This window comes from Rhodamnia argentea, chromosome 1 (genome assembly GCF_020921035.1).
Source record: "Rhodamnia argentea isolate NSW1041297 chromosome 1, ASM2092103v1, whole genome shotgun sequence".
NCBI lineage: Eukaryota > Viridiplantae > Streptophyta > Magnoliopsida > Myrtales > Myrtaceae > Rhodamnia > Rhodamnia argentea.
This window is the reverse complement of record NC_063150.1, coordinates 34,363,782-34,376,785: the sequence shown is the minus strand read 5'-3', so window position 1 is coordinate 34,376,785 and position 13,004 is coordinate 34,363,782. Positions and strand designations below refer to the sequence as shown.

The 13,004-nt window shown below is 38.7% G+C and overlaps 1 protein-coding gene across 1 annotated transcript; it reads left to right on the top strand.

Moving 5' to 3' along the window:
• The first annotated feature begins 9,364 nt into the window (after nucleotides 1–9,364).
• Nucleotides 9,365–10,098, top strand: LOC115732478 (non-specific lipid-transfer protein 8-like). The gene is made up of 2 exons (XM_030663117.2): nucleotides 9,365–9,752; nucleotides 9,886–10,098. The coding sequence occupies exons 1-2, from the start codon at nucleotides 9,403–9,405 to the stop codon at nucleotides 9,893–9,895; spliced, it is 360 nt and encodes a 119-aa protein (XP_030518977.1). The 5' UTR covers nucleotides 9,365–9,402; the 3' UTR covers nucleotides 9,896–10,098.
• Nucleotides 10,099–13,004: the final 2,906 nt, after the last annotated feature.

Sequence of the window (13,004 nt, the reverse complement as noted above, 5' to 3'; positions counted from 1 at the left end):
GATGACGCCTAAGTGATATATACGTAGGAAAGCTAGTCGAAAAGAATAAGGATTCGAAATCCCTTCTTGGCTGTGAACGAATTTGGAAGGTCCAGATTTTTTATACATTTTTTTTTTGTGTTTTTTTGTCTTCACCTGCATTATATAAGCATCTTTTCCCGATCAATTCACGGCCAGCCTGCTTCTTGAAGAAACAAGATTAATATTTAGAAGACAGTAGAAGGTAAATATCAGTATCTGATGACCAAGAATCACAAACTTCACGTCATGTACAACTAAAGATGAGCATGATGTGAGTCGGACCGATTTCCTGACAGTCCTGTGGAATCAGTAAACGGCGGCTATGTTTGGTTCAATTTTCCCAAGGGGCTATCAGCTTTCAAAACCTAATGAGAAAAGTAAGAGGCTTTTTTATTTATTTTAAATATGAGGGGTTTGGCAAGTGTTTTTGGGACACCATTGACCAAATGTTAGCATTGGGAAAGGCTTTCAGCATTTTCGGATTGTTGTTGCCTTCAATGAATGAATTTTTTGGTGTCTATTCTGTTTTGGACTGTGTGCTAGAAGTCACTGATTGCTTTGTGCCTATTCTGTAGTGGTGTTTACACGAACCTCTGTGTACCTTTGCCACGGCAATCTGTGAGAACCAATTGCTCTTTCAACTGATTTGCTGAATGCAATGTTGATCAATCCGGTTGCAGTTAATCGCTTTAATGCAATATTTCGTAGTGGTGTGTAAGTTAGAAGTTTGTTTGTGCCTCTCAAATTTGTTCACGTCACTTTGAAACAAGAGGGTCATTCTGGGGGCTCTGAGAAGCTCCAGAGTTGAAGAGCGAAGAGAAGCAACAGAGCGGCAGCAATTCCAAGTCATTTCGGAAGTTCAAGTGAAGCAGGAGCTTGAACTCGAGTTATTGCGGAAGTGGGTATGGAAGGAGTTTGTGTCCTTTGCCACCCTTGTCAAGAAGCAACTCGACTGAGTTGCCATTGAACAGCAACAACAGCAGAGAGAGCCACCTTCGTTTTTGTTTTTCTCCGACCGAGCTGTTTGTAAAATTCTAATGTGTACTCACAGCACTAAAGCAGTGAGGAAAGGATGAGTTCCATCTTCATGGAAAGTTCTTGCTGTTTTTCTTTGGTTTAACGTGAAATTTGCAGAACCACTCAAGGATTGCCCCAGATGGGGTGGGGATGCGTGAGGAGGAAGCATGGTTTCGCAACCTGCACACGATACATGCGCACATAATATGGCATGCCATCTGTTCTAAATGTCTTTGCATTTGACGGATAGTTTTCCCCAAATGCCGAATTAAACGCACCCAGCGGTCCTTTTAAAGAAATCAACATATCGAGTGCCTGTAAACATCAAAACACTTTGGATTTCAAAGTTTGAGAGTTTGCAAGTCTGCGAGAGAGAGAGAGGTGCGACGTGCGAGAGGGGAGGGTCGACATGCGAGGTTAGATCAAAGTCAAACACCACAAAGCACTCAAACAATGCCAGAACCAGCACTGAGCACATCAGGACACCAAGAAAACACCCAACTGACACACCCATCTTGCCCTTTATCAGCCTCTTGCTCTTCACCCTCGCCTTCCTTCCGTACACATCTTCAAGATTCCGAGATCACACACGCCAATTGACAAAGCATGGTGATATAAACAAACCCAATAACGTACAAGATCAAGAGAATCACCAGCATGGCAATCCCAAGTTCAGGGCCAACTTGAAATTTCCTGGTGAGGACGATCAAAAGCCCAACAGCCACAACAATGAATGCAGAGAAGATTGCGAAGCTTCGAAGGAAAGTGACCATGAGCCTCTTCCACACTCTAGTACTGTTGAGAAAACCTCCTACCAGATTCTGAAGCTGATAAAACAATTTATAGTTTTTGTAGAACTAAATAAAGGCGTAGAAATATTTGTTATGCAGGTGATAATTATTTAAAGAAGTTTATCCTGACTATTTAGACTCTAAAGTTGTTACAAGGATAGTGTCAAAGAATTAGATTTCAAAATTGCGTATCAGACTTAGATCTTGAGATGCATATGATTCAATTTCTGATCAGAACTTCGGACGCAACATTTAGACTTAGACGTAATCCACTAAGTAACATACTTATCTACACTTTCAAATTCTGACGACCGAGTATTTAAACTCAAGCAATATTATCTGTTTACAAAGACTATTTAGACACGTAATGAATCGCTTATAATAGCTGATCCGGCTTAGATTTTTCATCATAGAAAGAGATGATTGATCCTCTATCTCAAGATAGTTTTACGAGGGAAATCTTTACGCAAGACATCTTGATGGATTAGCAATCATTCCGAAGACATGCTTTCTTGTTCAAACGAAGAACTCTAGTCTTAGAAACCCAAGATTTGTTTGTACGGGCGATCGAATCAACGGGAACTATGTATTTTATCCTTCAACGGCTACTCAATCTTCTTTCGTACAATCTCGTCTAACAATTTGATTGAAGAGTGATCTTTTGCAAACCGTCTAATAGTTAGATTGGAAGTGGATGATATAAAAGGATATCAAAGTGCTGAAGAGGAGAGAGAGAGAGAGAGAGAGAGATCAGAATCAATAATTTCAAAAGTTCAAGAGAGCTTCATACTTGTCTTCTGTGCAGATTCAAATTGTAATCCTTAAGAGACATTGAGTGTGTGATTGTAAGTGAGATTTTGTGATCCACCAACAAGGAGACATTGAGTGTGTGATTGTAAGTGAGATTTTGTGATCCACCAACAAGGAGACATTGAGCGTGTGATTGTAAGTGAGATTTTGTGATCCACCAACAAGGAGACATTGAGCGTGTGATTGTAAGTGAGACTTTGTGATCCACCAACTCTAGTGCCATCACTCCATTGTGTAATTTCTTATCGATTGATTAGTCGAATCTAGTCGGGAGATTGTCAACGTGGAGAGTGGACATAAACTTGCAATAAGTTGAACTACTATAAACATTGCGTGCAGTCTCTTCATTCTCTAAACTCTTATTTACTATATTTGATAGTATATTGCACACAAATGAATCTGATCATATCATTTTTTTTCCTGTTTAGACTCTACCTTGATTCTGAACTTGATAGTTTAAATTTCGCATTATTTTAACAAGTTCTTTAAAATCGCTTATTCACCCTCTCTCTAGGTAATATTGCTGGCAACTTCAGGCACGATCCTCATGATCTTCTTGAAAGTAATCTGCTTGGCGTCGTAGATGCAGGCCATTATGTAGACAACTGCCGAGGTTGAAAGTAGAGAGAACATGGAGACGAAGATGAAGTAATCGAGCTTGACGAGCCAGAAAACGAGCCACTCCTTGAGCATGCAATACAGGCTCTTGTACCACGAGCTATCCTCCCAGATGTTGTGCCAGTCGATTTTGTGGTTGAGGATGAGTGAGCGTCTGCGAGTCTACGAGAGAGAGGGGGCGACATGCGAGAGGAGAGGGTGAACCTGTGAGGTTAGAGTTCGCGTCGTGAATGAAATGGGAATTGGGTAAGAAGAAACTTATTATTTTGGTGACCTCCAGAACTAGATCAAACCGGTTGGTTCGGACCGGTCTGTGCAAGTTCCCGATCCGATCGATTCATCTTGGTCACCGTCACGTGCAATAGAACAAAGATATAAATTTAAAGTATGTTGCTTCTGTGATTGATTGAAAACGTACCCTTTCCACGTGGATATATACAATTTTTTTCAATGAAAATATTACTGGTGACATAACAATTGATATACACTATAGAAAACTATGTAAATGATATTCTGATTGCCACTGTGGAAAAGGATGACACTTGTCTTTCAATCGATCCTGGATTGGAACATCCACTTTTGGGGTCACATGTTGTAAATCTGTTGGCGCCGTTTAGCGATAATTACATAAATTAGCGATTCTAATCCAACTTGATGACAGGAAGTCGAGAGGGGCAGCCCTTGCTTCTCATCAGTGTGTGTCCGCCCACTTATTCACGTGTATGCGAGCCTTTTGGGCCTGCAAGAAAAGAATGATGAGAAATCCCAAATTCCCTAATCAACCTGGATTTGATTAGCAAAATTTATATAGTTAATTACGTCACAGACTATACAAAGAAAATGCTTAAAACCTTCCAAAAAGAATTTTACATATCTTTCTGAATAAATTGATTAAAAAAATGGGGAAAAGTACAGAATTTATATAGTTAATTACGTCACAGACTATATGATGACCGTTGTCCACGTCATCGATTTTCGATTGAAATTGGCCGAATGGACTCAATTGTCAAAATTAAAAAGGTCATGACTGAATTGACAAAAGTACAATATATTAGCAATTTTTGAACAATTTTCCCGAAAATAATTTACTCGTTAAATGTTGATTCTTGAAAGTGATTTGACTAACTATAGATTATATGTTTAAATTGTTGTGATATCAAGCGATTGAAAAATAAAATAGACAGAACAAGAAAGTAAGCCAAATACTAGATTTACATAGTTCGGTTATAATGACCTACATCCACACCGAGAGCAGCAAAAAATAGAGCAAATGATACAACAAAGATCGCAACCACACTCGATTCACTCAAATATTCTCAATGTTTTCTAGCCCCCAATTACAACCAATAACTTACAAATGCTCAACACCATAATTGCTCACGAAATAGTCTCACAATCGAAGAAATTACACAAATATAGCCATAAGATTTAATTTGCTTTTACCCTAATGCTTCTTCTTAGATGTAATTCACAAGTGAAGCCCGCCTGGGATTGCACGTCGACCAATGAGTACATCATATATTCATGGTAGCAACTTCAACGTGAAGTATGAAACCCACGAGTACAGCCAATATTCAGTCAACCGGTCAGCAAAGTCCAAGTTTCCATTTTTTTTATTTTCCTTTTCTTTGTACACATATCTTGCACGCCAAGTTTATATCCACAAAATAGGAATAACCAACTTGGACTCCGCCGGACAGGAAATATGATTTTCACAAAGGATGTGCACAAATATTCATCTTTCTTATTTTGCGTCAAGTTTCACGGCTCAAACTCGTGACATATTGTAACATAAAGTTAGGAGTGAGCAAAATGATTGGAAATCACTCGGATCTCCTAGAACCGAACCGAACCGGCGGTCTCATGACTCACACCTTTTTTTCACTCTCAGTAGTCTCTCTCTCTCACTCGATCACGACTTTTATTTCCTCCTTTTTTTTCTAATCTCATGACTCACACCTTTTACTTATCGCACTTCTTACTCAGAGTCAAAATAGAAACAAAGTACAAAGCCATGAGACTTCACATTTATCTAGTTGGAGTAAAAGATCAATGCTTATGCCTTTTCATTTTCAGCTTGTTGTGTTATCTAGTGGAGGATCCGTTGAATGGACTAAAACTTTCTCTTCGCTCGTCCAGAATCATGTGTTTATTGCATTTTTACCCAAAGAGGAGAATAACCAAAACTATGTTTGTGCGTTGCAGATAATGATAGCAGTCAATACATGGTCATGTATAATCAGTGTAAGAAGACTTGATTATTTTATCTGTTTCCGAAAATAGAGCAATGTACTCATGAATGGACTGAAAACTCCTTTTTCAACTTGTTAGGTGGTTGTGTTCTATAGTTGAATGGTCCATCTTGTTCACTCTTATACAATTATAACTCCTTTATAATAGTCTCATCTTATTAGGCATCGTTTCATAGACCCACTCGGAACCGGACAGCCGAACAATTGGGCGGTTTCTGATTCCCATTTCGTGGAATCAATCTTTAGTGGACGGTTCTTAATTCTAAGGTGGGAACCACCCACCCGGACCATGCCCACTCCTAACATAAACGATAAGAATACATACTGTAATATTTAACTGTCTCTCCAACGTTCATTCTTGATATTATCTTCCCTTCAGAACACAAGGAATGAGTTACTAGTTAATCAGTAAATTGTTCTTTATATCTCCAAATTTCATGTTGCTCTTATTTTTTGTGTTATGATAACTTTGAATAAAATTTGCCATTACATCTATGTGATTACGATTGGCCGAGGCTGAGGATTAGTCTCCTAAATAGGAGACTTAGTATGGTCGCACTTTTCCAAACTCGGGAGAAATTATTAAAGTCCTAAATCTTTTGCACTTTTGCCGATTCAATCCTAAATCATTTCATCTTTTGCCGATTCAGTCTTATTGGAAGGAAGTTCTTGAAGTAGACGCCGGTCATCTAACATGGCACCGTTGGTGCTAGCGTGGATAATTTTCAATAATATCTTAATATTTTTTTAGAATTTGTTGTTACTTTTTTTTTTTTACATTTTATGTTTTTTCATTTTCTATTTTCCCTTTTCCTTTTTTTTTTTTGTTTTTTCCTTTTCTGTTTCTTCCCCCTTCGCCCAGCCTCAACCTCGGCTGGCCTCGGGCGAGGGCTTGGGCAAGGGGCAGCCTTGCGCGAGGGCCACCCTCGCTAGCCCCCGGGGAGGGTCGCCCTCACCTTAGGCCGGCGGAGGGAAAAAAATGGAAAAGGGAAAAAGGAAAAACAGAAAAAATAAAATAGGAAAAATATCAATGAAAATATAATTAATTTTAAAAAATATTAGAAATTATCCACGACAATGCCGGCGATGCCACATAGAACAATCGGCATCCACGTAGGCAATTTCCAAGCAATAGGACTGAATCGGCAAAAGGTAAAAAGTTTTAAGACTGAATTAGCAAACTCAAAAGATTTAGGACTGAATTTCTAAAAGTGCAAAAGATTTAGGACATTTTTGACAATTTCCCCAAACTTGTGTTGGTTTTTTAGAGTAAGAAGAACGTGCGGATTCTTTTTTGTTAAGTGGAGGCAGGTGAGACTTTTTGAACAAATATTACCTTGATGTTTAATTTGAATCGACCTAATATTTTCTCTCCGATCTCTCCCCCTCTTCAAGTGTTCACTTCCCGTCCCTCTTCGGGGCGGCGACCACCATCAAGATCATTGGCGGTCACCGCCCTTAAGGAGCCCATTGATGTGGAATCGACCATGGACTTGGCGGGGTGCGGGCCTGCCCCCGCTCAGCCCGAGCCAAGATTTTTTTTGGAAAGATTTTTTTTTTGTCAAATTTTTTTTTGAAAGAAATTTTTTTTTTTGGGTCAAATTTTGAAAGACTTGACTAGGGGCATTTAGTGAGATAGTCTGATCCCAAGATTTGTACTCGAAGAGTTTTATGAGAGGCAGGCTTGATAAAAAAATTCAGACTCGGTTTTAGCGCAAGAACACACCCAACAAATTACTGCATTGTTCCGACCAAACAAAAAAATTAACGAATCGATGCTTAGAATGTGCATAACATCGAGCTCCTTGATAGGGCTTGTGTTTTTCCGTGCTATCTTGATGGAAGAAGCATCATCCAATCTCACGAGGAACAAGTGACTGGGTTCCCTAATCTACCTTGCATACCGATAACTTCTTGTGACGATATATACATGAAGAAAGATATTGTCTGGTCCGGAAACCATGTAAATCAAGCTCATCAACGACATTGATCCCTCCATGGTTGAGATGTTATTGGTCTACATGATCTAAAGACCAGGGAATAACTTCTGTATCTACGTAGTCAATGGTGGAGATGTTATTGGTTTACATGATTTTACAGACCAAGCAGTCACTTCTCTATATATAATGCAATGGTTATATTTTTTGCATGTCTGATTGGAGGGAAATTCCTCCAACCTTTGATTGGGCGGGGCACATGTCGCGGGCATAACCCATGCAAACATTTAGTGAGTATAAATGTGGTAGCGCCGATGTTCGATGGTGTGTCTGAATAAGCTTCTACTTTTTTGTTTTTCGGTTAATCCATATCTTGCGACGGATGAACTTTGACTTTTAATCTGTATCACCTGAAACTTTATATGTAATTTTGACATGTAAAATCATATATAATTCGTTTGTAGTTTTTTAGTCTTTAGATATTATTTTCTATTTTGGCAGGAAAGGAAAAGGTTTTTGCTTTTGTCAAAGTACAAACAAACATGTCATTGATCCATTAATCGGGAAATTACTAAATAAATGATAAACATATTATAATTGTGTCAATTCAGTTCTACACCTTTTTTTACCAAATTAGTCATAAACCTTTTGCGGTTGTGTCAATTCGGTTCATCCAGCCAATTTTGGCTGGAAATTGCTGACGTGACTCGACCGGCGGTGACATGGATAATCTTAAATAATGTCTGATATTTTTCTCTTTTTTTTATTTGTCTCTAATAATTTTAATAATTTTTTTCTCATCTCTTTTTTTCTTTTATTTTCTTTTTGTAAGGGTCGGCAAGAGGTTGCTAGCCGCCAACCGAACCCCAACGACCTCCGCCATCCACTAGGCAAGGGTCCGCAACCCTCGCCTAGCTGCCGGTGTGGGCTTGTGATCCTCGCTAGCGATCGGCAAGCGCTCGTAGGCCCTCGCCTAGTGGCCGGCGGCCTCCTACGGGGCCTAACAAAAAAAAAAAGGGAAAAAAGGACAGCAAAATTTTATTAATTTTTTTATAAATAAAATAAAATATTATTTAAAATGGTCCACGTAAGCGCAATTGCTCAATGTCAATAATTTCCTGTCAAAATTGATCAGATGGATTAAATTGGTACAATTACATAAAATTTAAGACTCAATTGACAAAAGTTTAATACTGCATTGACACAATTTCAATAGATTTAGGACTTTTTTGGTAATTTCTAAACACACCCCCACCCCCCCCCCCCCCGCGTTAATCACCAAACAATTTGTTAAGGAAGTGAAATAACTATGCTCTTACGGCTCCATTTAGTGCTTGAAACATGAATGATATAGGACATATTTTCCTAAAAACGATTGTTCATTGGCTAATTGTTTCATGGATACAAGCAATCATTTTTAAGAAAATAAGGCCCGTTTATTGCTTTTCCTTGACTAGATTTTGCATTGATATATACTATTCTAGGTAGACTATGACGTTATACTAACCACCGTCATATCACTAACTCCAGCAGCCTTAGGCTTAACCAGCTAATAAGACAGGTGTTCTCCACTCGTTTGTCAAGTTCTCTGGGTTATTAGGACATCACATTAGTGGTTGGAAGATTTTTCTTCTTCTTTGGCCCTTCCAACATATTTCTTTCTCGACTCAAATCACCGACACACCTCAATGTTTATCAGCAACTGAACACACTGGACAGACATCGACGCTCACATTTTCATTTGGGCAAGAACCAAGCAAAAGTGCAAGAAACCATATCTCGCAACATTTGCTCTTTCTTGCACTCAATATGCTCAATCATGGAGTGCCCTGAAGTCTTCCGTGCATTTCTTTTAACCTTTCTTGCTTTCTTTAGCTTCCCTATAGACCATGTATATAGATAACCAGACACCATTAAACCCTCCTCACACGAACAACTCGCACGCATAATCTCGCCATGAGGCCTTCAAGTTTCCCGGTGCTTGCATTGTTTGTCGCCCTCTTCCTCCTCTCCACCCGAGTCCCGGTGTCGGAATCCGCGATCTCGTGCAGCGACGTGTTGAAGGACCTGAGGCCGTGCGTGAGCTACCTGAAGAGCGGCTCGGGGAAGCCGCCGCCGGCATGCTGCGCAGGGGTGTCGACGCTCGCGAATGCGGCGACGAGCTCGGCGGATAAGAAGGCTGCTTGCGCGTGCATCAAGAACGCAGCCCAGAAGATGAACCCTAACGAGCAGTTGGCCCAGGCTCTTCCTAGGAACTGTAAAGTCACCTTGCCCGTCGCTGTTTCAGCCAACGTTGATTGTTCCAAGTACGTACTTAACCTAGCCCTATCCCTTTAACTATTTCCTAAAGTATACTTAACGAGTCTCGGATGAGGCGACTTTCTTTTTTTTTTTTGTTGACATTTTCTTGACAATACGTGTGTTCTGCCCATATTGCAGGGTCGGCTGAAACAATGGTGAGTCCCCATGGTCACGGTTCAAGCTATTTTGATAAGCGACGATTATGAGCCTGTGAGTTGGAATAAGGTGAAGGAGGAATCTGCTGACGTTCCTTGCATTTACGTTTCTCCCGTTTCTATTTGCATTTATGATGTGTACCGATTGATAATAAAGCATATTGTGTCAGAATATGTTTGATGGGGTGTGATAGAACCTATAAAACGGTTTTTTATATGGCCTTGTCTCTGTGGAAACTTTGCGGATTTTATTGCTGCCAAATAACGATCGATCTGATGCAATTTAAGCATGCTAACTTAACAAAAAAAACAACACCAAGAACCCATGCAAGCCAAGGTCATGAACTACACAACACCATGGAGAAAATATTGCATAAACTAAAGGAAAGCAGCACAGGAAAGCCATGGACTGAACCATATCACCTTACACCAGGGCAATTTAAGCACTTCAATCTCACAGCATTCCAAGCACTTCCAAGTGCAAACTTCCCGAATGGAGTCAAACTTCCAGATGACACAGTCAGGGACAGAGATATTAGCCTGCATATAAGCACAAGTACCAGTTTGAATCTGCCCGAGAGCCTCTGGTCCAGCAGGAGGCAAAGAAACCAGTCCAAACCCTGAATAAAAAGATGCATTGGTTGGGATAGACAAAGTCCAAAAGCACCAATCTTTTTGTTTGGAAGATGATAACCAAGCCAACCAAATTGAGCTTGCTTGTGCGAAAATCACCCAGATTCATCCCGTCATACAACAGTGTTAGAAACCCAAATTTAGTTGGCAGCTCGACTGAGGAAAAGCTGGTAAGTCACGCAAAAGAGGTTTGTAATTTTATGGGAAGGATAGCCGGTGCGTTTAGGTTGTTATTAGACAAGGTAAATAGAAATTGGTAAAAGGTAAGATGAGTTGGTCATCTAAAAACAAAAAACTAAACAAACATTGGTAACTAACTCGAATAAAAGGTGGTACCATAAAACTAACTTGTAACTTGATTGGACAAAAAAAAAGTCGGCAATCACTATAATTGAGGTTGGTAATTTACGAAAAGATTGGTAAAATTAACAAACTGGTAAACAAAATAAATAAAGGCGATACCTTATCAAATAAAAACTTATAAAGTTAAAGATAAACATGTAAAGGTTGATAAACAACTCTAAATTAGTTGATTATATGTACACTACAAAAAGGATTTAAAAGTTTAGTAAGAGTGGGCAACTTAATAACAAATTATAGGAAAATGGAGTAACCAAAAAATTTCTTTACCAGGAGCTCTTATTTTTTTGGAAAATTATAAATAAATAAAAAGTCATAAATCTGTTGCATTTGTGCCATTCAATCTTAAATCTTTTAATTTTGCCAATTTAATCTTAAAATCTTTGACAATTTGTCAATTTAGTGATTCCGGTCAATTTTGGCTAGAAATCGCTAATGTAGATATCGACCGTCCTATGTAGCACGGCCGGTGCTGACATGGACAATATTTTTATTTTTATTTTTATTTTTTATTTTCTTTTTTCCTTCTTCCTTCGCCGGTCTCTGAGCCTTGGCCATGGGCGACAATCGGCCACAAATGAAGGTCACCCACGTCGGATCTGGCTAGGGCCAACCTCGCCGGCCTCGGGCGAGGGTCGATCTCGCCAACATTGGGCAAGGCTCACTTGAGGCTTGGTGGGCTTAGCGAGGTCAACCCTCATTAGATCTAACGCCATTGTCGACGCCTTGAGAGAAGAAGGAAAAAGAAAGAAAGAAAATAAAATAAAAAATTCAAAAAAATTGAAAAAGTTGTCCACGGCAGCATTGATCATGACATATTAAACGGTCGGTATCTACGCCAGTGATTTCTCGCAAAAATTGGTAGGAATTACAAAATTGACAAATTATCAAAAGAGTTAGGACTAAATTAGCTAATTGAAAAGTTTAGGACTAAGTTGACACAATTTTAATATGTTTGTGACTTTATATATATATATATATATATATATATATATATATATTTACATTTTCTAGGTTCGCCAAAATGGGTAATAGTTGCATTTCTTAAGTAATATATGATAGACTAAATTGTTATATGTGTCGATATATTCAGTAAATGGGTCATAAAAAGGTATAAACACAATATGGATGTTAAATAAGACATATATGAATTTACAACTTACTTAGATTTAATTCAGCTTTATGATTTTCTCTTTATTATCTCTCGTCCTCACTCAATCTTGCACTCACTTATTTCGCACTCTCACCTGAATTTGGATGGAGTTTTCTTATATTTGGTTAAATATAGAAGTGTTTTAGTAATATAGATCAGGGAGTCGGGTATAAGTTGGGAGGAGTATGGGAGTATGGGAGTATGGGTCGATAGATTTGCATTACATGGTAATAAGTCTATGTTTTGTTGGACAATGTTTCACCCGACTCAAATTTGATATGATCCACCCATTTGACGAATGTATCAATCACAAATTCATTTTCAAATCTACCCACATTCGTAAACAAATATTTTTTTTTTCGACAAAGCAAAGGTAAATTCGTCAATGTTTTCCATGATACAAACCTCGACTATTGTTAGAACTCTATATAAGGTGGTTGATCAGCGATGAAATCTGTGATTATTTTTTCTTTTCCTTGTTTTGCAATTTTCCAATTATATAATGGAAATGTCCAAATCAGAGCGTACCTAACTGGAATTTGTTCATTTCAAAATCATTTTCTTTACATCGCAGGGAGCAAGTACAGCCAGCGCTTTGCTCCATTACAACAGATCAATTACACTTAAAAGAAAGTCAGAACAAATCATGTTAGATCAAACGTTGCGATCGGTTCTTTATACGAAGTTGGGATAAGATTCTCGATTCCAAGGAGAATTGGCCAGCACAAACCGGACTGATTTTTTTTATTTCTCAAATATAAATTTAATAATTCACCAATTATTTTTTATGTTTTAAATGTTAACTTAATTTTAATTAATATATTAGACATTAAATCCGTGTTGGTCGCCCATCAATTTCATAGGACCACTCGAGAATCGAATCGAATCAAAAACCGATGACCCCTAAATGCCTCCTCCACATGAATACGGGTCCTCTTCACATGGTCGGTCTTCTT